Source organism: Perissodus microlepis, chromosome 20 (assembly GCF_051167445.1).
Source record: "Perissodus microlepis isolate ML-2025 ecotype Zambia chromosome 20, ASM5116744v1, whole genome shotgun sequence".
In the NCBI taxonomy this organism is placed as follows: domain Eukaryota; kingdom Metazoa; phylum Chordata; class Actinopteri; order Cichliformes; family Cichlidae; genus Perissodus; species Perissodus microlepis.
In genome coordinates, this window is record NC_140480.1 from 14778873 (window position 1) to 14801485 (window position 22613).

Below are 22613 nucleotides of genomic sequence, written 5' to 3' on the forward strand. Positions count from 1 at the left end.
ATTAAAACAAAAACACTCAGTAATGTAGGAATAATGAGGAACAGCATGCACTGAAAATTTGGTTTTAACTTGATACATGCCTTAAGCACAGACTGGGTTTTTACAGGGAACTTGCATAAGAATCAGCTGGGAACATATTAACTAAGTAACAGCTGATGCTGTTTACTGAGGTCATTTTTAGTAAAAATGCTTCATTGTTTCCATCCTCTGTCAGATGGCCTCCGTAGTTCTGGTGAAAGCGTGGGCTGGAGGGATCACATTACCCATGGTTCTTTTAAGAGGGTGCACAGAAACGGCCATGCCGCGTGTTCCACACCATCCGACATGTCTGGATCGCCCACTCCCGTTCACACCAGCAGTCCTCTACGCACACAGGAAAGGTATTCCACTCCTACCCGACCTTGGTAGTGTCGGATGGGCTGTTTCTCACAACCGTAGTGGAAATAAATATGTAGCTATGACAGTGAATCATAAATAATGTTAGTCTAATTAGAACACCATAGTCAAAAGCTTATTTCTTTCTACTGGAATTTATATTTGGTGGCATGGCTCATGGGGAAAGTATGATGAAGACACAGCACAGAACAGAGAGGTCAGACGCCATGAAGGAGCGGGGGTGCCAGCTAACATGCAGCTTGTTTTAGGATCACTCGCTAATGTCCTGGAGTCTTTACTGTAAAATCTCAAATGAACTGTTACTGTACAGTTTAAAACTTTAATTCTGATTAGAGCACAAGCCAGACCGATGGGTAGGAGTCCGATTATACAACCCCAGTTCCCAAACAGTCTGAAATGAATGCCAGGATTTGCAGTCTCATACACTCAATTATTCACAATAAGACACATAATAAACTGTTTAAAAATAAAAATGTACAATTTTAAGAAAAATATTAGTAACATGTTTACCGCTGTGTAGCACTCCCTATTCTTTTAACAACAGTTTACACAGCATTAGTCCTGCTTTCACATCTGGAAAGGTGCTATCACTTTAAAGGTATATACACATTTTAGAGCAGCTTATCCTCCTATTTAGATCAAATCTTTTTCAGGTAAGGCCTTGAATATTTCAGCAAGACAGTGCTAAACCACATACTACGACTTTGGGTCAGCTTCTGTTGTTTAACCTCCTAAGACCCAAACTCTTTCATGGCATGCATTTTTAATATCTCTTTGCTATTTGGGCTGATTGGGACCTGATGAATGTAAAAACAAAGAATTGCTTTGTTGTTGTTGTTACCTGATTTTTGTTTCTAAGAAAAAGAGATCCACATATGAAGACATTCACGTTAAATTTTGATAGAACAGTGGCAGTATAATGTCCTGGTAAGTGGATATCAGGCCCTTGTAGACCAAAATGTGATGTTCACATATGGGGACACCAGGTCCTAGGAGGTTAAATGTGGGGTAAAAATAACAGTAAACGTGACAGTCAACACACAAAGGTTCAGATAGTTCTCATAGTGCATGTTTGAGGTTTACTTTGTCATGCTCCAAAAAGAAAAAACACATTTCAGTGTCCTACATACTGAACTGGATAGAAACAAAGTAATCACCCTGACACCCTAGTATCAATTTATTACCAATACCAGTGTATCGATCTGCCCAACTCTAATTTACAGACTGTTGTTGAAAGAAAAGGGGATTTTCTTCTGTTCAAGCATTTCACGCAGGGTGCCCATGTTGGGGGCTTTGGGTTTGTATTTGTTCTTGATTAATTTACATATACAGTATATCGCTCAGGTGTTTTTAATATATGAGAGTTCACTCTGATATTACAGTGAAGAAATTGCTAGTCTTTAATAATAATAATACTCACATGTGTCCATTTTAGCCCCAGTCCAGGAAGGAGAGAGTATGATATTCGAACCACAGACATCATCAGTGACTACGAGGCTCCCCAGCCTCACGAGGGCCACTGTCACACTAACGTCATCCAGGAATCACCAGAAAGGCAAAGAAGCAGCACAGAGCGCCTGGAGCCACACACCAAAGAAGCACAGTCACACACAGCCTCACCGAAACAAACAGAATCCACCAATCAGTGCCCTGCACCAACAAACCTGTCCCCAGCTGCTCCTCAACAGCAGCACTGTAGCTCAGATATGTCCTCAGCTCGTGATTCTGTGACACCAACCACCACAAACCAAGCACACTGCCAGACACCTTCTTCCCCTGTCCATACCTCGCCTATATCAGATGCACACCCTCATCCCGCTGGCCCGCTGCAGACCTTTTCTCCTGCAGGAGCTGGTGGTCCACCATCTGAAATGTCACAGCCTCAGAGCCACACCCAAGCTACCAGCTCTGTGGGACCATCTGTAGCACTGGTTAATGGATCCTCTCCAACCAGGGAGTCTCACGCAGAGGTTCCTAAACACACCAGCACCACCAACCCAACATCTTCTCCTGCACCATCATCCCCACAGCCTGGGCCCAGCAGCATGGACGGCTCCCCTGTGTCTGATGCACCAGTTCCCGGATTCGCCACCTTGGGTAGAAGGTTGATGCTGAGTGGGTCCGACCCCCACAACCACCTAAACCACACGCAACAACACGGGCCCCCACATCACAACTACCAAGCCAGCACGGAGCACAGTGCAGCTGTGGACACCAACAAGAGGCCCTGCTACTCTCCTCACACCCCACAATCCTATTCGAGCTACACCACAATCTCCATCCCTCTTCCTCACCCCCAACCCCCCTTGCCAGAGAAGCGCCATTTGCCCGGACATTCGGGTTCACCTAGCAATGGGGTAAAGCCAGCTGTGGGTCACGTGCCTGCCTCCACTGCTCCGCAGCATCAGCACCACGTCACGTTTTCTCCCACGGTGGGGGAAATTGCACCCCCTGCTGGCCAAAATGACCAAGTAGAGGCAGAAACTGCAAACAGGGTCAGTGTGAAGTTTGTCCAGGATAGTTCCAAGTTTTGGTATAAGCCCAGCATCTCTAGAGAGCAAGGTAAGCGCTTTAGTTCATACTTGTTTCTTTTTCTTCAAAAGCCTACATAAGTAAATTTCCTAAATTATCACTGTGCTTGGGCACAGCAATCGCAGCACTGAAGGAGAGGGAGCCCGGCACTTTCCTAATCAGGGATAGTAACTCGTTCCAGGGAGCCTATGGGCTGGCTCTGAAGGTGGTTACACCTCCTCCCAATGTCAGCAACCACAGCAACAAAGGTGAAAATTGATTGCCTCCGTCTCATTTTGACAGATTTGTCCCTCTGCTCTGTTTTTGTTCCTTTATAACTTTTTATGAATCTGCTTTTACAGTGAGCGACCCTCTGGAGCAGCTGGTGAGACATTTTCTGATTGAAACTAGTCCTCGAGGAGTGAAGATTAAAGGCTGTCAGAACGAGCCCTACTTTGGTACGTTTCATTCCATCTATTTCCAGTTAGAAATGGGCATTCCTGTGCACCTTGCTGTCTCAGATCTATTAATTATTTCCTCTGTTTTTTCACAGGGAGTCTGTCTGCACTCGTTTACCAGCACTCCATCACACCCATCTCTTTGCCCTGTGCTCTTAAAATCCTTGAGAAGGGTAATGGAATATTTGAAGGCCACACAGGCCTTCAAATAAATAAATCATGTGTTTCAAGGTATTTTGTAATCTATCAGATATAATTCATGGTTTATCTGTCTGTTGTCAGATCTCATAGGAGAGGTGCAGGAGGTTCAACCAGTCAGTAACATCAGCACAGCTGCTGACCTGCTGAAGCAGGGAGCCGGTGAGTTCTCTCTTTCTCTATTCCTGAAACACACTGTGTTATGTATTCATGTATGAACAGTTAAGTGCAAAGGAAGACTCTTAAAGTTTAAATCTTATTTTTTAGATTACAAAATAAGTACTAAATTGGTACTTTTTTTCTTTCCTATAACATCACATTTTTTTAGTTTTCAGTTTCTAAAACCTTTGCACAGGTCAAATAATAGGAAACTGATGCAATACTGGACATAAAGCCTGGCTGAGAAATTATGTAACATGCAAGGAATAGATGCACCAGAGAAAATGCAAGCACTTCTGTCTGGTTTAAAAAAAAAAGAAGAAGCCAAAGAGGAAGTGCCAAACAGTCGACCAGTAACGAACATTCGACTTGATCATTGTTCCTCAATAAGAATGCTCTACATGCTGCCGAATCATCATATTACTCAAACTGTACACAAACTATTCAAGCCCACAGAAACTACTTCTCATCTCGCCTCCATGACACAGTGTGCAGTATTCCAGAATTTATTCTCCAGTAATATTTCCAACATCCACTTTCAGCTGAATTCTTCTCAAACCCACTGTAACATCTCAACTCCAGCCCTGCTTAGTTAATAACAGCCTCTGAGCCGAGTACTGAAACAGCTCTTAAACGACCTCCTCATATCTGATGCTGGCCTTCTCAGCATCCTCCTTTTCCTCAGAGCTGCTTTTGACACCACATCGTGTCGTCTTCTGTTAGAACGACTGGCTAACACTGGATTTAGTGACGCAGCCCTTCAGTGGTTTACAGTTTGTTCAAGGCTAGACTGTTCACTCTCCATCAGCCTGAGTCACACAGGGATCAGTGCTGGGACCCCTGCTATTTATAATTTAACTCATCCTCTCAGAAATATCTTACATCACTTTGGTATACAGTTTCATTTTTATGCAGATGACACACAACTGTATTGGTCTATAAAACCCAGAACTTGTCTTCCCCCTACTATCCTCACCTCCTGCCTACAGGGCATCACCACTAGGATGATGGTTCAAATTCAGTGGCAATAAAAGTGACATTACCACCCATTTTCATCCAGCGTTGGGTCCCCATTCCTCAATGGATCCAAAAGGAGATTTTGCTTCTCATTTTCAAATGTCTCAGTGACTTGGCACTTTCAGACCTCCTTCATCCTTACACTCCTTCTGCTCAGCTTCAGCTGCTCTTCTCACTGCTCCTCGCTTCAGATTTAAGACCACGGGTGTCAGAGCCTTTAACTGTGCTGCACCTCATCTTTGGAACTGATTCACAACAAAACCTTAGTTTTTTCATTAGCATATTGGCTATAATCATCTTCTTTTGTATGTTTTACAATCATATTATTCCTGGATTTAATTCTTTTCTTCTTCTTTTTTAAATTGCTGTTCCTTGAATGGACACTTGAGTGTGCTTCCAAAAGTCTGCCATGTTAAAATGCGCGACTTTACTCCAGAAACGAGCAGGCGGTGATGGCTGTGAAGCTAAGGGACAGGTTTCAAAATGCATTTTCATAAACCAGTGACGTCACGATGTCTTCTATACGTCCATTGTTTGTATACAGTCTGTGGTCAACATGCTGACCTCTCTGTCCTTCTTCCCTCAGCCTGTAACGTCCTCTATCTGAACTCTGTGGAAACAGAGTCCCTGACGGGCCCCCAGGCCATTGCCAAGGCAACAGATGCCACATTGGGTCGTAGCCCGCGTCCTGCTGCCACAGTCGTCCAGTTCAAAGTGACATCACAGGGTATCACGCTGACTGACAACCAGCGCAGGTAAGAGATTCCCCCGTGGATTCTTATTTTTAGAAAACTATTTACATTAATTTTGGCACTTCTTTACACGTCTGTCTTCTTCCAGAGTTTTCTTCAGGAGACATTACCCAGTGAACAGTGTGACCTTCAGCAGCATCGATCCAAAGGACAGGAGGTGGGAAACTCAGAAGAAAAAGACATCTTTGTCTTGTAGCCTTAGTTAGAACCGTCGCTAATGAACAGATAGCAGGAACTCACTGCATCATGATCATTCATTGCATTCGTTGCCTTGAGTCCTCGCATGAGTCTGTACCCGTGTGGGGCTAATGAATGTGCGTGAGCGTCCACGAGAGACGCGAGCATGCGGACTGCGGCCGAGGCTGCGGATGCATCAGCTTGTTTGGCAGCTCTGCCTGTGTGAATGTGCACGCCTGAGTCTTCTGTCTCTCTCTCTTTGTCTGTCTCTTGGATTTAGGTGGACTAACTCAGACAACACAACTGTTAAGTAAGTGCTCTGTTTGTGTTTTAAAGGCTGACAGGAAGTATAGACGCGTGTATGCCGCTGCATGGCATCAAACTGTGTGTGCATCTTGGCAAAATTTATCCTGCAAACTTTTGATGATTTAATTAGTAAATTATAAGTCCTACATGATCACGCCATACGTTACACTAATTGTTTCATGGTAGTTTTACGCAGTAAGCTGTCACAGACTGGACAAACTCAAGAGTCCTTGTGTGATTGCCTTTGCTTCTCTTTTTGTTGTCTCTTCCTTTTTTCACATCCTCTCTTTTTTTCTCCACCCTTCCCATCTCAGGGTGTTTGGTTTTGTCGCTAAGAAGCCCGGCAGCACGGCAGAGAACGTCTGCCACTTATTTGCTGAGTTGGACCCCGACCAACCTGCTTCTGCCATCGTCAACTTCATCAACAAGGTCATGCTGTCTCAGCGCCGATAGAGGGAGACAAAGAGAGGAAAACACTCTGAGAAAGAGGCACGGGCAACATATACAGTCACTCTGCCAAGGCCGTTACTGTTCATTTATGACTAGGGATGGGTATTGATAAGATTTTCACGATTCCGATTCCATTTTCGATTCTGTTTAACGATTCGATTCTTTATCGATTCTTTTTAAAAAAGGAGAACACTAAGGTCGATTAGCTTAGAACTTTGTTTCATATCTTCTCTTTGAACAAGATAGAAATTTAGGAGTAACATGGCCTTACAAACCCAACAGTGAGATCTTAAGAGATCCAGCCTATGGCTCTTCAATGGGGTGTCACAGCGTCCCCAGGAAAAAAAAATGTAAATGTAAAATAATAAAATAAATATTCTTCTGTAGCAATAACAAGGTATAACATAAATTATTCTGTAGCAAATACACAAGAATATCCAGTAATGTCCCTGCCTACAATTAAACACATTCACTTATTGAAAATCGGGGGCATCTGCTGTGGCAAATGGGTGCAAGGCTTTTACCACAAACTTAGTCACAGCTCGGTGACATTCGTCTATTCTGGCCTGAAAGGAGACGCTAACGGTAGACTGCAGCGAGAACTGCCAGCATCTGAGCCAGCCAGACTCTGTCTGTCTCTCATCATGGTCACCTAAATGCACAGTAATGGCAGGTTTTGTAATAAGGCAGATCACGCTAACATAATATGCACTGTTAGTTGATTATTTACCTGCCGCATTAACGGGAGAGGACGTGCAAACGTTACCGCTGCTGCTGGGTTGAGATTCACGAGTCCGGAGCGGAATTAAAAACATGACATTCGTTTTAAGGTTATCGCGTGTTTTGTGAGCAAATGCTTTTGCATATTCGTAGTGTTTCCTCCCTTAAATGAAATATCTACTTTGCAAGTATTGCAAGTTGCCCTGTTGTCATCTGTTCTCGTAAAATATAACCAAACTTTTGAGCGTTTGAGCCGCCATGTTTCCTGCCAGGTAAATGACGCTCCGCAACGTGGTGACGTCATTCGGGGCGACTGGAATCGATAAGGGAATCGTTTGCAAAAATGGCAAACAATTCCAAGGAATTGAAACAGTGGGAACCGGTTCTCAACAAGAACCGGGTTACAATACCCATCCCTATTTATGACTCTGTGCCTTTGTGATGAGGAATGTTGTTGAGTGTTTAAAGCCAACTTAAAATCAGTGTGAGATCCCTTCTGGTTGTTTATTTGTTTCTTTTACAAGCCATGATGTACAGTGTCACAACTCCAAGTTTGAGGAGGCTTCAGAGGAAATGGCTTTCCAACAAAGCAAACAAGCATCTACCAAGGGCTGCTATCATGAAGCAAGCTACCTTTAGGTTTGCACTATCACAAAGTCGGCTCACTTTTACCTGTCTTAGGTTTTTTGTAGCTACAAGTGGCCTATTTGACCAACACAGAAGCAGCCGAAACAGGGCTCCAGAGTCCAGAGGCACTGGGTCACATTTGTCTTTTGTATCCCATATATGGACCTTGAGGTGAGAGGACTAGTGTTGTGAAGCCTCATTTAGACAATACTTGGATAAGAGGACAGAGGATACTCCACGTCCATAGGCTTAATACTTCTCAGTCATAAGACTGAGCCCAGAAAAGTATGCCCTGCTTTATCACCTGTTTCACTCTAAATAGTACCGTAATTTACAAAATGAAAATTATTGCAGGAGAGCTAAAATTTCCAACTGATATCACAAACCTGTAAGGGAATTTCAATTCTGTTTCATTTATATAGCACCAAATCACAACAGCAGTCACCTCAAGGCGCGTTATATGGTAAAGAGCCTACAATAATTCAGAGGAAACCCAACAATCAAACCAACCCTGTGAGGCAGCAACTTGGCAACAGTGGGAAGGAAAAATTCACTTTTAACAGGAAGAAACCTCCGGCAGAACCAGGTTCAGAGAGGGGCAGCCATCTGCTGCGACCAGTTGGGGGTGATAGGACAAAAGAAACTCTGTTGAACGTTCACTGAGCTCTTGAATCAAGGCAGAGGAAGGGTCGGTTTCTCTAAGAGTTGTATATTTGAATCTGATGTTCGTCCCCTACTGGCCAAGTCCTCTTTTTTTTAATACAATCTATGGTACCTCGGTTTCATTAAGGAGCATTAATAGGTTCTCAAGGCTTTCATAATAGCATCTTATTCCATTGTACTAGTCAAATTATTTGTTTTATGTTAGGGGAGGTCTCACTGTTTCCTTTATGTTGCCATGAAGTCCTCCATGGTTGAATACCATCTAAAGACTTTTTTTTGCCATTTAGCCTTGATAATTGCAGAAATACACATGGATACAAACCATTTTATAACTGGCTTGTAATTGGCCTCTCCTTTCCTGCTCTATGATGAATAGACGGGAAACCAGATTTAGCTGAGCTGGCTGATAATGAGCTTCATGACTGTGGGTATCCAGGCTCACTGAACCCTGTCAGAATGTCTTTGTTGGTCCAGGCCCGTTTTAATGGTTAAGCAGAGCTTTTATGACCTCAGTCCTGCCAGTTTCCAGTAAACCAGTGACAGCGCTGAAGTGCTGCAAACGGCTTTGTGGTAGCAGTTACAAAGACGATGCGTGCTTGCACCAGTATAGGCTGTAAAAGCTTAAGGAAGGTCACCATTCAAATATAATGATTTCCTTTAAAAATGACTGGTGTTCATATTTTGTACTGATACAAAACCATGTATTTTTTTTCTTTGTTAAACCATGACCAAAGCCCTGATGATGTAATTTACTCTCTGTATCTTTGAGATGTTCAGGTGTTCACATGTATGTACAGCACATTTACAGTCACGCCTGCCTTCAGTAGCTCGTTTATCAGTGTAACACTTTTAATCAGAAATCGACAATCGTGGGTTTTTGTTTTTCGTTTTGTTTTCCACTCATACACTTCTAGTAAAGCAGACAGAGGAATAACTAATGAAAGGAAAAAGTAATGTGAGGTTTTTTACCTTTTAACAAGTGTATGTGTTAGGGAGAGGCGTGTGTGTGCGTTGAGAGTGTTCAGGTAAATATGCGGGCAGGTATTGTTACGTCCACTGTTAAAGACTTGTATGTGAAAAGGGGAAAAAGCTAGTTGTGGGAGGACGTATAGGATATAAGCACACCATTGCCGTGAAATGCTTGCTGGGTTTTTTAGTTTTTGTGTTTTGGGGGGGGGTGGGTTTGTCCCCCACCCCTCCAACTGCTTCATGTCATGACCAAAGGCAGTATAAAAGTTATTCACACAAATATGTAACAAAGAGAAGACACACACACATAAGACAGTGACCTAAAGAAAGATGTACTTAACCAAAGATGAAGCACTCTTGTATTAATAAGCTTTTTATCAGTTATATTTTTGTACTTATTGCTTCTTTTATTTTTACTATGCATTTATTTAGTGTGTTGCCTTGTTTGGTAGAGGAAAAAAAACACTACTTGTATTACAGCGATAATATATTGTGGTCTGTTGATCTATTATGTAGTAATATATTTTCACATGCAGCTATAGGACAGTGTATAAGATATAAAACAGAAACATGTTTGTCTGGAAAGGTTATTACGCTCTTTTTATATGGAAGAAGATGAAGAATAGAATTAAACTGAAGTGATGTGGTACCTGAACTCTCCTTGTGTCACTCGTTATTTCAGTCATGACTGCTGTACTCAAGATTATTCCCATGAGCAGATGTAATATGATATTGGCCCAACATTTCCAGGATCACGTTGGACACCCAGTGTTGATCTGTGGGACCAACGGGCAGCGCTTAGATCTGGGCTTCAACACTTCTGGGAAGGCTTTCCACAACATTTAGGAATTTCTGACCATTCTTCCAGAAGTCCATTTGTGAGTAAGACACTGTTGATGTGGTTTGCAGTTTCCACTCTAGTTCATCCCAAAGGGATTCACTCAGGTTGTAGTCAGGACTCTGTGCAGGCCAGTCACGTTCTTCCACACCAACTCACTCATCTGTGGGGGTTTTTTGTGCTTACTGCACTGCACTGGTGTGCAGTCATGTTGGAACAGGCAGGGGACTCCCCAAACTGTTCCCATGTGGCATTGTCCAAAATGTCTTGGTATGCTGACCAATAAGAGTTCCTTTCACTGGAATAAGGGGCTCAAGCCCAGCTCCTAAAAAACAACCCCACAACACCAGACTTTACACCCGGCACGGTGCAGTCAGACCAGTACTGTTCCCCTGGCAACCAAACCCAGACCAGTCCATCAGATTGCCAGACAGAGAAGTGTGAGTCATCACTTCAGAGAAAACAATTCCACTGTTCTGGAGTCCAGTGGCGGAGTGCTTTACATCACTGCATCCGACGCTTTGCCTTGCTGCTTGGCCATGGAAACCCATTCCATGAAGCTATCTGTACACTATTCCTGAGCTATTCTGAAGGCCACATGAAATTTGGAGGTCTGTAGTGATTGAGTCTGCAGAAAGCAGGTGGCCTCTGCACAGTATGTGCCTCAGCATCAGCTGACCCTGCTGTCCTTTTACGTGGCCTACCACTTTGTGCCTGAGGTGCTGTTGTTCCCAGTTGCCTCCACTTTATTATAATACCACTAACAGCTGACTGTAGAATATTTAGTAGTGAGTAAATTTCATAAGTGGACTTGTTGCACAGGTGGCATCCCATCACGGTACCACGCTGGAATTCACTGAGCTCCTGAGAGAGACCCATTCCTGCACAAGTGTTTGCAGAAGCAAAGTGACTGGAACACCTGAATTCAATGATTTGGATGGTTGAGTGAATACGTTGGGCAATGTAGCTCATACGTGGTGTACTCTGTCCACTGTAAGTGGTGGGCAAGAATAAAACAATTATTGGTATTCATTATTCATTTTATTAATTCACAAATCCCTTTAATGTCTTTTCTTTTTTTTGATAACTTAAACCAAAAGGTTAATTGGTGCAATAAAAAAAAACAACCCACAAACAAATAGGTAAAAATGTTTCAGAAATTTACAGCATTTGTCCCTTTAAAGTAAAAATCGATCTCCTATCAAACTGCTTCCACACTGAAGCTGGTCTAAAGGCAAAGTTACAGTCAGCCTCCAGGCAGCGTGAGAATGTGCTGAAATCCGTCACACAAGGAGTTAGAAAAGCTGCAAACCAGAAGGAAATGCATGTGACGCTACTACAGTCAGTCTGGCAGAAGCAGGGTAAACGCTGAGTGCAGCTGCAAATCCTAGTTGTTAAGACCAATTTTCAACAAAACACCAATTTTCACACAGCAAGATTCTATTGCAAAGTTTGACCAATTAACCCATTAAAGAACACATAGTCAAATTTTCTCTCTCTGGGTAGTACCACCCGGTCTCATTATGGTCTCCTCCACTGCCTGGAACTCGAATCCTAACATCAGTTTTATATTAAGGCGGCTGAAGATTTTGTTGATGCCCAAATACCTTCAGCCTTTTTAAATCTACTGTGTGCACTACAGTTGAAGATGTTTGAATGAAACGCCCCTCAGACGTCTCAGAACATTACTGCAGTTCTCACAGACGGTCACTCCCTGCACAACCCTGGCTGTGATTGTAGAGGACATGCCGTCTTCTGGTTGGGACGCTGCAGATTATTCTGCACAAAGAGGTAGGAATCACAGGGAACTGTATACAGCAGGATATACTACCTTTATAATTATTAGCATTGGTACAGCCACTTTCTAAATACTGTATAAAAGTGTTCTCTGAGCCTGCCTGAGATTTATCTGCATGTGTAAAGCTTGGTGGGTTCAGCTGCAAATAATCAGCTCTCTCACTATCTAAAGGCATTATTTTTGATTTTTAAATTGCACTCATGTGGTATGGTGGTAGGACTTCTTCTTTTTGTAGCTTAACCGGATCTGTATTAAGGATTCTGTGAGTAGATTTCTACTGAGGGAATAGTAAAAGCAGTTAAATGGAGTTTCACTGGAAGAAAATATGTGATGTTATCCCTCTCTCCTTATAGATGTGCTCAAATGAGACTTGGCAGGCAATAACTTATCGAACCATTAAAAAATATCTACAATCCACACCAGTTTCAAGCTGCCAAAATCAAATAAACAAAAAAAACCAACAACAGTCAGTAGTGATCACAGTGTAACAGTCATTCAAGCCACACTAAGGAATTTTGATTGAATTCTAATGACATTGCAGCAGCAGCACAGAGAGGGAGCTCTGCAGCCATAATTAACACGAATAGCATCCTGGCTGAGAATGTTCCCTTAAAGAAAGAGCTTTCTGTGACCTTTGTCCTGCTTACAATACAAGGAGTGCTCGCTGCTAGTGACTCATTCAGTTCTCCACTCAGACTCGTGTTGCTCTGAAACAGCAAAACTGCTCTCTGGACTTAGACAGGAAGTCAGGCAAGAACATTTCACAAACAGTGCTGAGCTTGACATTACAGGCCATAATTCCACATTTCACAAGTCCATCAAAGACCCTTTATCTGTTGATGGCTAGAACAACATTCCCTTGTTTTCCGAGATACAGCCAAATCCTGGATTAGCACGAGATAACAGCAGGTCAATGTCGGCTCTTTTTAGCAAGTGTAGAAAACGAGACGATATTAGGCATTTCCCTGCTGCCGAGCTGTTAGTCCATCCTGCAGTGTACACTAACATAGTCCTTGTAGTCTCACATCTGCGCCCCTTACAGAAGAGAGTGACGGAGGGATAGGGCCGTTGTGTCACCAGAGGAGTGGATCTTGTAATTCTCCGGCTGCTGGTACGTGGTGTTGGAGCCGCAGTCGATGTAGCGATAGGCCTCCAGGCTGTTCTGGGACGTTCGCACCATGTACGAGGTTTTCACTGAGGTTCTGAAAACAGGAGAGGACAGATGTAAGAATCAGGCTGATCACCATGTTGCTGTCACATCTCAACCAGTTAATTGCTCACAGAAGAAAAGCACGTTGCCACAGTAATGATTTCTCACAGCTATCACATATCACAGTGTGATATTGAGAACCACAGGGCACGAAACTGCACCCGCACAAATGACTTTTCTCTAGACTGCAAAACAAGAATTAAAGGGTTTGGGAAAAGAAAGAAAAAGCAGTGGGTTACCCAGTTTCCCCAAAGTACCTCACCCTGACAATGTGGTTTATATGTTAACAGCATCTGTTATCTAAGGCTGTGTTTACACTACTCGTGCAGAAGCGACTGGCTACAAGACAGAACCAGTGAGAGCTGAAGACAGGAAGCTTCAAACTGACCCTTAATAACTGTTATGGGGCCATTATGCTCGCCGTTCTCGCCCTGACAAACTGCACGGCACGACAAAAGTTTCATCCCATGTGCTAGCGCATGCAGTGTGTTTTGGTATTATATCGATCGGTTGTGCACTCCTCAATTTTGTAGCCTCACATGTTTTACTGTTTCTGCAAAAAGTTGTGGTGAGAATAAACGGACTGGGCTGTGTGATGAAATCACCATCAGCGCGTGAACTATGGTGAGCACAAGGATCGCTTATGGTGTTCCTCAGGGGTCAATACTTGGTCCTAGTTTAGTGTGCAATGATCATTTCTAAACACAATGTACATTTCATCTTACATGCAGACAGCAATAGGTGCTGTTGCTGATTTTAAATCCTGTAAATCTGGTTCAGCTCAGTGATTTCAGATTTCTTTCAAGCCCCTCTTCTATGAAACCAACTCCCATTTTTGATTCACGAGGCAGACGCCCTCTGTACTTTTAAGACTAGGCTTAAAACGTCTTGATGCACGCTCAATCATCCAGGTAAGTAAATCTCCAAAAGTTGATTCATCTGGACGTCACACTTTCAGTGGGAGAGACGTTTCGTCACTCATCCAAGTGACTTCTTCAGTCTCAGCTGACTGCAGGTTTCCCCAATCTTATAAACAGTACATTTGCATAATGACTGAAACCAGCCCACTGAAGGAACAATGGGCTGGGAGGTCAGTTCCTTAATCTTAATTATGCAAATTCTCATGACCATTGATCAATAATCACTGATCAATGGCCATGAGTACCATTCACAGAGAGTTGGGGAATGGCTGCAATCACAGCATCGTAAGATGGTGAAAGATGTACCCTTAGGCCCCCTCCTCGATTCAGAGATGGTCTTTCCCTTTTCACGTAAATGGCCTCCTTGAGTCCGTGCTCAAACATCCTCATCATGGAAAGAGTGTCCACTGGCCTGTAGGTGTGAATAGACTGCAGAGTCCTGGCCTGACGAGGTAGCTCTTCTGTGTTGTACCATCCGCTTCGCCAGAGGTTGTTTGGTTTCCCCGATGTATAAATCCTGGCAATCCTCCTGGCACTTAACAGCGTACACTATGTTACTCTGTTTGTGTCGGGGGACCCAATCCTTGTGGTGGACCAATTTTTGGCGCAGCGTGTTTTGGGGTTTAAAAGCCACAGAGACGCGGTGTTTAGAAAAAGATTTATAAGATTGGGGAAACCTGCAGTCAGCTGAGACTGAAGAAGTCACTCGGATGAGTGACGAAACGTCTCTCCCACAAAGGCTACGTCCAGATGAACAGAATCAACAATCATAGGCTTAAAACTTTCTAAATATATAGTTCCTGATGGATCAGGTGACCCTGAACCCTCCCTAGGCTGCTCGGGGCTTCCCATGATGCACTCTTTCTCCTTCACTCTTGATTCATTAAAACGTCCTTATTTATGTGGGCCTTTGGCACAGCTCATCAGATCATCCACTCTCTGAAACAAGCCATTTTAGCTCCTCCCCCTTTAAGACCAACTTATTCTGATTGGCTGCCCCCGCATGCTGCTTCATATGACCATATTAGACATCACAGCGATTTTTCTGCTGCAAGTGTTAAGATAAAAGACAGAAGTAACAAAGTAAAATGAAGATGTCGGGGTAATGACACTTACTGCATGAGTACGAGAATGTTGTGAACCTTGATGCTGGGCATGGTGCATAACGTACTGAAAAAACAAAACACAAAGGCTCAGATTTCTGAACTGGAATTCATGTGTAGGTTTGCAAAGAAGCTTAATTTCCTCTACAAGCTCAGGCGCAGTCACTTACTAGACATACGGAGCGTTACTGCCGATCTCCACACTGACAGTGTAGTTCACCTGCAGAAGATTGACACGATACATCACACCAACAACAGAAGTATTTCAAGAGCAGCACAGGAAGACAATTCAGGCCATTATCAGCAGTGAAACTACAGAATGAAGCAACCACAGCAACTCTTTGAGCTTTGTTTACTGCTTCAGCTGAGGTGATCTGCAGACAGAAGGTTGTTAAAACAAGAGGGGAAAACAAAATAAAAACACCTGTAAATGCTGGGTAGATAACAACAAACATTACTCAAAAAAAAGAGGAAATGGTGATTTTATCTGGCGTTTACTTTTAGCTAAAGATCTAAAGATCTTCATTGAGCCACAGCGCTGAGCATGACAGGCGCTGTACTGAAGCAGCAGAGCTGAGTATGTGGGCTGTGTGAAAAACTGGCCAAATCTTCTCTGCCAGTGCCAAATGGCTTATTCAGTGACCAGCACATCCAGTGTGACAAATGCTGGTTGAAGCCATCCTCCAGGCTGTGTGTTAAAGGAATACTATCAGTCGTCTCTTCAGACTTTAATCATTCAGTTCTTTAGCACAAGGAGTTTGACTGCTTTGGTACAGCGCCTGGTTTACTGAGGCAGACCTGTTCTCGATCACATGTGGGGAAATGATACAAGAAGAATTCTGGGCTACTAACAAGTGTACTGTGAGAAGCACTTCAGCGTGAGGTGGATATGTGCAGCTGCAGCCGCTCCACTCGAGCTGACACACAACAACATACGGTGAACAGGACCAGGCCACGATGCCATGAAGACAGCCAAGGGTGGAGTTAGAAATGTTCTTATAGATCTCACTGTAAATCAAAGGCCAAAAAACAGTCCTAATTATCAAACTGCTTGTGTGATTGAATGCTTAAATAAGTTGCCATCCAGCATCCTGTTGTAGCTGTACACAACCACAGAAGTGTGGTGAATGAATCATGCTGCGGCTACTATGCTCTGATCTGCTGTTGATATTCAGTGTGCCACTTGTTTGTAAGCCTGACACAAGCGTGCAGGGGCGTTTGTATGTATCCCCCTCTAACTTAGTTAACTTCACCTTACCTGCTATGAAGTTAGAGTGAGCGGTCCTGACAACCACTGATTATTAATTCTGTCATGTTTATGGTTACTATTTTCAGCTGTGGGGAGATTAGCACAGCTGTTGGCACCAGCTGCCACACACCCACACAAAAAACCAACAACACTAATAGGGGAGCTTGCAAATTGCTTAAAAATAGCCATAACAGTGATATGGCTTATATGGAAAGGAACACTGACAGCAGTAGTGATAATGTATCGGCATCGATGGAGCGGAAACATTAAAATAGTGTAAAACAGCAAAGGAGACAAGCATCTTGATTGATTGTACTTTGAGTGGCTGAAATCCTGTACCTGACACGCGCTGAGCGGCAGCACTGTGGTGACGTTATAGAGTAGCTCAGTCCCGATCACCGTCTTCATGTAGAGGACCTGGGAGCTGATGCTCTGCACATGCACCGAGAAGAAGTTGGGGTTGCTGAAGTTGAGCGTGCTCTGAGTAAAATAAAGAACAAAAGACACACAGAGGAATAAAAAGACAGCACCTACAACACAGCCTGTTTTTGACACTTCTAGTTAAGTTTCATCAAATGGCAGAAGCTATTATTATTATTATCAACATCCATTTACTACACAAGCAGAAAGTGGCAAAAGCAGCAACATCAACATGTTTTCTAAACTAAATGTCAACGCTGTTGCCACGTTTTGCGGTTTCATAAAGGAAGCGCGGCCTGCAGAGTGCTTCAGTGCACTAACGTGCAGATATGAACTAGACTAGTGAAGCAGCTCTTACACAGTGCACGGCTTAAATTAAACCTGATGATTGTTTCACATCCTCAGATGGTTTAGAACCACTATCGTGATGAGGGAGACAACATTTTGTCACTCACACGCTCAATTTTTACATGAAGATAGTCACATAGCAAAGTAGGACTCTGAATTAACCTCAACCATTCATCCTAAGATCTCGTATGTATTCAAGAGCGCAGGATTTGCTCTTCTGTCAAAAACAAAGAAAAGCAAATGTGTATACTGATCAGGTATAATATTATGACCACTCTCAGGTGGAGTGAATAGCACTGATTATCTCTTCATCGTGGCACCTGTTAGTGGGTGTGATATATTAGGGAGCAAGTGAACATTTTGTCCTCAAAGTTGATGAGTTAGAAGTTTAGCGAGTTTAACAGGGATCAAGCTGTGATCGCTAGATGACCCGGTCAGAGCATCCCCAAAACAAAAGCAGCTCTTGTGAGCTGTTCTGGGTCTGCAGCGGTCAGTATCTATCAAAAGTGGTTCAAGGGAGGAAACAGTAGAGAACCAGGAATCATGGGCACAGATCCATGGCTGGTCTTTGTGGTCTGACCCAACAGATGAGCTACTGTAGCTTAAATTTCCAAAAAAAAACAAAAAAAACATAAGTTACTGTTTGTTCTGAAAGAAAAGTTGTGAAAATATAAGGTTCATGACAGTTTGTTGTGAATGAGGCTGAACAGCTGCAGAGCAGTCAAGTTGCCCATAACCACCAGCAAAAGCACAACAATGCATATGCAAATATAAGAACTGGACCATGGAGCAATGGAAGAAGGAGGCTGGTCTGATGAATCACACTAACGGTTGGTACTGCGTTTCTGTCGCTTAAACTCGGTAACACCTGCTACAAGGATGCATTATGGGAAGAAGACAAGCCAGGAGAGGCAGCCATGGGCCATGTTCTGCTGGGAATCCTTTGGTCCTGAATCCATGTGGATGTTACTTTGACACATACCAACTACCTAATCATTGTTGCACATCATGTGCTTCCTCTCATGGAAACCATATTCCCTGATGGCTTTGGCCTCTTTCAGCAGGATAATGCAGCACAAAGCAAAAGAGGTTCAAGAATCATTCCAGGAGCACAGCGATGAACCTGGGGTGTTGACTGGGCCTCCAAATTCCCCAGATCTCATTCCAATAGAGCACCTGTGGGATGTGCTGGATAAACAAGGAGGCCCCACCTAACAGCTTACAGGACTTAGAGGGTCTGATGCTAACATCTTGGTGTCAGATACCACAGCACACCTTCAGGGGTCAAATGGAGTTCATGCCTCAAGTGCTCAGGGCTGTTTTGGCAGCACAAGGGAGCATACACATTTAGTAGATGAAATCAAACCCTTCTTGTCAGAGTCATTTTTGCACACTAAATATTTATTTGGTTTTATAAAGTGGAGCTCCTCCAGGTCAAAAAAAGAATGGAATCTTTTCCCTTCTTTACAAAACAACACGAGAAAGCACTAAACTGTGTTTAGCTGTCATCTGTGACGTTTGATGTTTTTTGTTACAGTTTTGGGTTTTTTGGGGAGGTTTTTTTTTTTTTTTTTTTTTTAATCTTGTTTGTGTGTCTATATTTAGAAAAGATAAATGTCCAGATGTTTTTGGACACTTATTCAAGCTTTGCCTCTGTACAGCACCACAGTGAATCTGAAAGGATCCGATCAACATGCAATCAAAGTACCAAGTGCTTGTTAGACAATTCCTCTATTTCCACAGACTCTAAAGCAACCAGGCAGGGTAACATAATAAATTTCACCACTTCATTGTGTTTTGTTTGCTTTTTAAAAGAACGTCTGTCATCTTCCTGATACAGTCTGTTTTCTATCAGCATCATGATTTCCTGCCACACCTCCTTGGACTTCAGACTGAGAGATATCAGGCTCTGAACAGCAAACAAATGCTAATTCAACACTCGGATTCACCTCCTGACCACTGTTTACATTAACTTGTTGTGGAATAATAAGAAAGCAGGGCTCTTCTAGCCATGAAACTGCTCATCAGTCATTTGTCTGGTTAATGCTGAGGAAGTGAAAACAGACAAAAAATGACTCCTAAGGTGTTAATGTGATGTTTTAGTTGTAGCAGCTGAATTCAAGCCAAGACTCAACACTTGAATCACGCTATTAGCATTTCAAATTCACTGTGGTCGTTGTGTTGCTTAACTGGCTGTACTTTCCCAAAGTTGAACTGAAATAATGAAACTGTCTAAGTATTTACCCACTGACCACATGTGATAAAGAAGAGCGTTACTTTTGAATAAACAGAAGCTGAAGATTGTTGCTAGCTTGAAAACTAAAACCGATCTGGCAAACCCGTCCTTCCACTCATTAGTCACTTCAGACACATTTGTATGGAAACACATCGGTGCTGATCCCACAGAGGAGTTCTTAGTGAAGTGAGACCTGAGCCTGCAGAGGCTGAGAGTTATGCTTTGTCATGCTGTTTGTGTACATTATTAGAAGCTGTGATATGAAACCTACCGTCATGTTCATCAGGACCTTTGTGTTGTTGCGGTCGAACGTCACCGTCACCGAGCGGATCCCTCCGTCCACCACAACCACTGGACGTGGGAAAAGGAAGAAGGCAACAAGCGAAGAGGCCAGCAGGCAGAGCACAACTGACAGGACCACGTAGAGCTTCCTACGACACAGAGAGGGAAGGTTCTCTCCAGACAATGCACTCACCTCCTACATCACCTCAGACAGAGTGAGAGACCCACACGTCCAGAGGGAACAGACACAGGAACACATCAGTGCGCTGCAGTTACTCACGTTCTTTGGGGTTGCAGTCTTTGGTCATTGTACGGGATCAGTGCAACCAGTTCATTCACTTGTTCTGCAGAGTAAGAAGAAAAATGATGTTTAGCATTTCCCATTAAAACTGTTTTTTTGGAAACACGACAAAGACGGAGAAATTAAACACAGCACATCTGTTCCCTGTTCAAAAAATACTGGCAGCTAAAAGTGCTACCCCTCCGCCTCCCAGGTAACACACCTGTGGTATCAAGTTCAAGATCCTGTGTCACCTTGTTTACATACAGAAAACTTACTCTGACCCTAATGTTGAGGTCACTGAGATTCAAACTCATCTGACATCTTAGTAGAAACACAAATGGTATCAAAATGAGGGGAAGCTCCTACTTCCCCTCATTTGTGCGTTATTGCATTCACAAACTTGTCCATACATCCTGCCTGCCCGCCCACTTGGCAGAGTGATGACAATACCCCGTCAGCCTTTTACAGCTAAGCAAACGAACCCCCAACTTAAAATAATAGCTTTTGTTTAACAGATTCACTGGTGCAGCTCTTCAACACATTTTATTAGGTGAGACACAAAATTGTATAAAACATACAGCATAGTACCAAGTTATTTTATGTTGCTATACTGTATGAGCACAGGGAACCACACATAGCTGTATGTCATTACTTAAATTAATCTGCTCTGGGAGTACTATGGACAAAAAAGTACCAGAGGTATGAGGTACATCTCATAGACCATCATCCTCAGACATTAGCCAAGCAAACAATGGGACTCCTGCCTCTGTGATGGACAAGGTGATTATGCTTCTGAAGATATTCCAGATTTGGAATTTAGAAGTCAGGAATGCGTGATTACAACAACTCATGCAGTTGTTTCTGTGCATGCAGCTCTTTCACTTTCACCTTCTGGAGCAGTTTTTCCATACAGGAGGATCAGGGATGGTGAGAGAAAACAAAAACTCAATAAATGGCACTTAAATGCCGACATCACCCCCTGGCCTCTCTGATGTCTGACAGGCTCATAATTGTACAGCTGTGCCCCTTCATATCTGTACGAATGTACATTTTCAGCATCTTCTAAACTAGTGTTTGCACCCACGTTTCATATTGCTGGTGTCACATGGCCTCGTGTGAGGTCAAAGTTCTGCGTTATGCACGGTGGGTCATAAACTCCATTAAAAACATTACTTTAAGTGTTTTCTTAGTGGATAAGTGCAGATCAGTTTTCTGGACAATCTAGTCATTTCTTGATTTTTCCATTTGTTCACAGAGCTTCAGAAACCTTGCAAAACAAACTCAATGTGTCTCGTTCAGAATTACCAGCACAACTTTAGCTAAATGTCAGTATGAGCCAACACCGACCATGCTGGCTGATATCTGCGTCTTTTATGTCTAATATATTTTCTTTTATTAGTAACTAGACTGTAGGCAACAGGATTTATGAAGGGGTTACAAGTAAAATAAAGAAATTATTTGTTTTATCTTTATGGCTCTGCTTTACTGTACCTACGTTATAATCAATCCAGTCCTTCTTGGTCAAACTTTAGGACATTTAAACGTCACAGATTAGAGACCAACAAGCCTTTTACGACACTTAAAATGTTGACCATGTTTTTTTCCGTGCCAAACACCTTTTAGGAATTCTGCGCCTCATCTCTGGCGTTAAATGAGCAGAAACTGTCCTCATATCAACACAGACTGACTGTCCGACACTAACGCTTACTGATTTATCAACTCTTTCTACTCACCTGAAGGTATGCGTCCAGTGCCTTGGCAGGTCGGACAAGTTACGCTGTCTCTGCCGGTGAACTCCACGTACGGGAACTGGGCTATGTCCTCCCGCCGGACTAGTCCATCCAAAGAGTCGTTATCGGAGTCTCTGCGTTCAGTGTACCGCGTTACCCTCTGCTCCTCCGGGAGAAGAGACTGGCTGCTGCCGCTACGAGACCACCGCGTCCCCATGGCGGGTGTTTGTGGGTGGTAAAGACAGCAGAGCCAGAGTCTCCCGTTCGGAGGTGGATAATAAGGAGCCCCCCAGAAAAGTGAAGACTCAGTGATTTACAGATAATTGTGTTCGGTAAACGAAAACACACCAAATGTCGCTGAACGCGCAAAGTTTACGCCGTGCCTCAGAGTGACGTCTCTCGGCTAGCTAATCTGCTAACGCACAATTTCTCGGTTAGCACCTGTGGTGAGTTATGGGAGACGTCCGTAAGCATGACTGAGTAAACTTTAAATACCCTTTAGACAAAACTAGCTGTCGTTAGCATAAAGTCACATCTTCCAACAAATACAGCCTCGGACTCCCGCCGCTCCCTGTTACTTTCTCAATAAAGTTTACATATTGTTGCCTTCAAGTGTCCGATCCAATACACAGCAAATGCATAACAAATGCTACTGCTACCAATGGTAACGAAACGAATTTTAAATTCAGTTATGTCGTGTTTTACAAGTCAAGCATTATGACATTTAGCCATAAATTATTTTGGAAAATTGAACTTAATCTATTATTGACACACAGCACAGTTAGAAACATCT

The 22613-nt window shown here is 43.2% G+C and overlaps 2 protein-coding genes across 6 annotated transcripts in view; one reads left to right on the plus strand and one right to left on the minus strand.

Moving 5' to 3' along the window:
• Positions 1–10058, plus strand: part of tns2a (tensin 2a) — a 60339-nt gene extending 50281 nt beyond the window's left edge. For 4 of the 5 annotated variants that reach the window (XM_084918296.1, XM_084918298.1, XM_084918299.1 and 1 more), the window contains 10 exons: positions 215–380; positions 1832–2958; positions 3045–3176; positions 3270–3365; positions 3461–3538; positions 3648–3725; positions 5326–5494; positions 5580–5648; positions 5949–5978; positions 6289–10058. In XM_084918296.1, the coding sequence (XP_084774422.1) occupies positions 215–380; positions 1832–2958; positions 3045–3176; positions 3270–3365; positions 3461–3538; positions 3648–3725; positions 5326–5494; positions 5580–5648; positions 5949–5978; positions 6289–6427 (2084 nt within the window). In that variant the 3' untranslated portion in view covers positions 6428–10058. The remainder of the gene's footprint in view (positions 1–214; positions 381–1831; positions 2959–3044; positions 3177–3269; positions 3366–3460; positions 3539–3647; positions 3726–5325; positions 5495–5579; positions 5649–5948; positions 5979–6288) is intronic. The other variant, XM_084918297.1, reaches the window with a different exon arrangement.
• A 1137-nt stretch (positions 10059–11195) lies between these two features.
• On the minus strand, positions 11196–22434 carry LOC146364285 (transmembrane protein 106C-like). Its single transcript, XM_084918302.1, has 7 exons — positions 21824–22434; positions 20088–20151; positions 19797–19956; positions 16861–17001; positions 15443–15492; positions 15286–15339; positions 11196–13241 (listed from the first exon to the last, which is right to left on the minus strand). The coding sequence occupies exons 1-7, from the start codon at positions 22035–22037 to the stop codon at positions 13076–13078; spliced, it is 849 nt and encodes a 282-aa protein (XP_084774428.1). The 5' UTR covers positions 22038–22434; the 3' UTR covers positions 11196–13075.
• Between the last annotated feature and the right edge of the window lie 179 nt (positions 22435–22613).

What these genes read in the sequence shown, in the direction of transcription:
- LOC146364285 (XM_084918302.1), bottom strand. Translation starts at nt 22,037, where the DNA reads ATGGGGACGCGGTGGTCTCGTAGCGGCAGCAGCCAGTCTCTTCTCCCG. An exon ending in AGGTCCTGATGAACATGACG is followed by an intron (nt 17,002 to 19,796) that starts GTAGGTTTCATA and finishes TATTTTACTCAG; the next exon opens with AGCACGCTCAACTTCAGCAA. An exon ending in TGCCGCTCAGCGCGTGTCAG is followed by an intron (nt 15,493 to 16,860) that starts GTACAGGATTTC and finishes AATCTTCTGCAG; the next exon opens with GTGAACTACACTGTCAGTGT.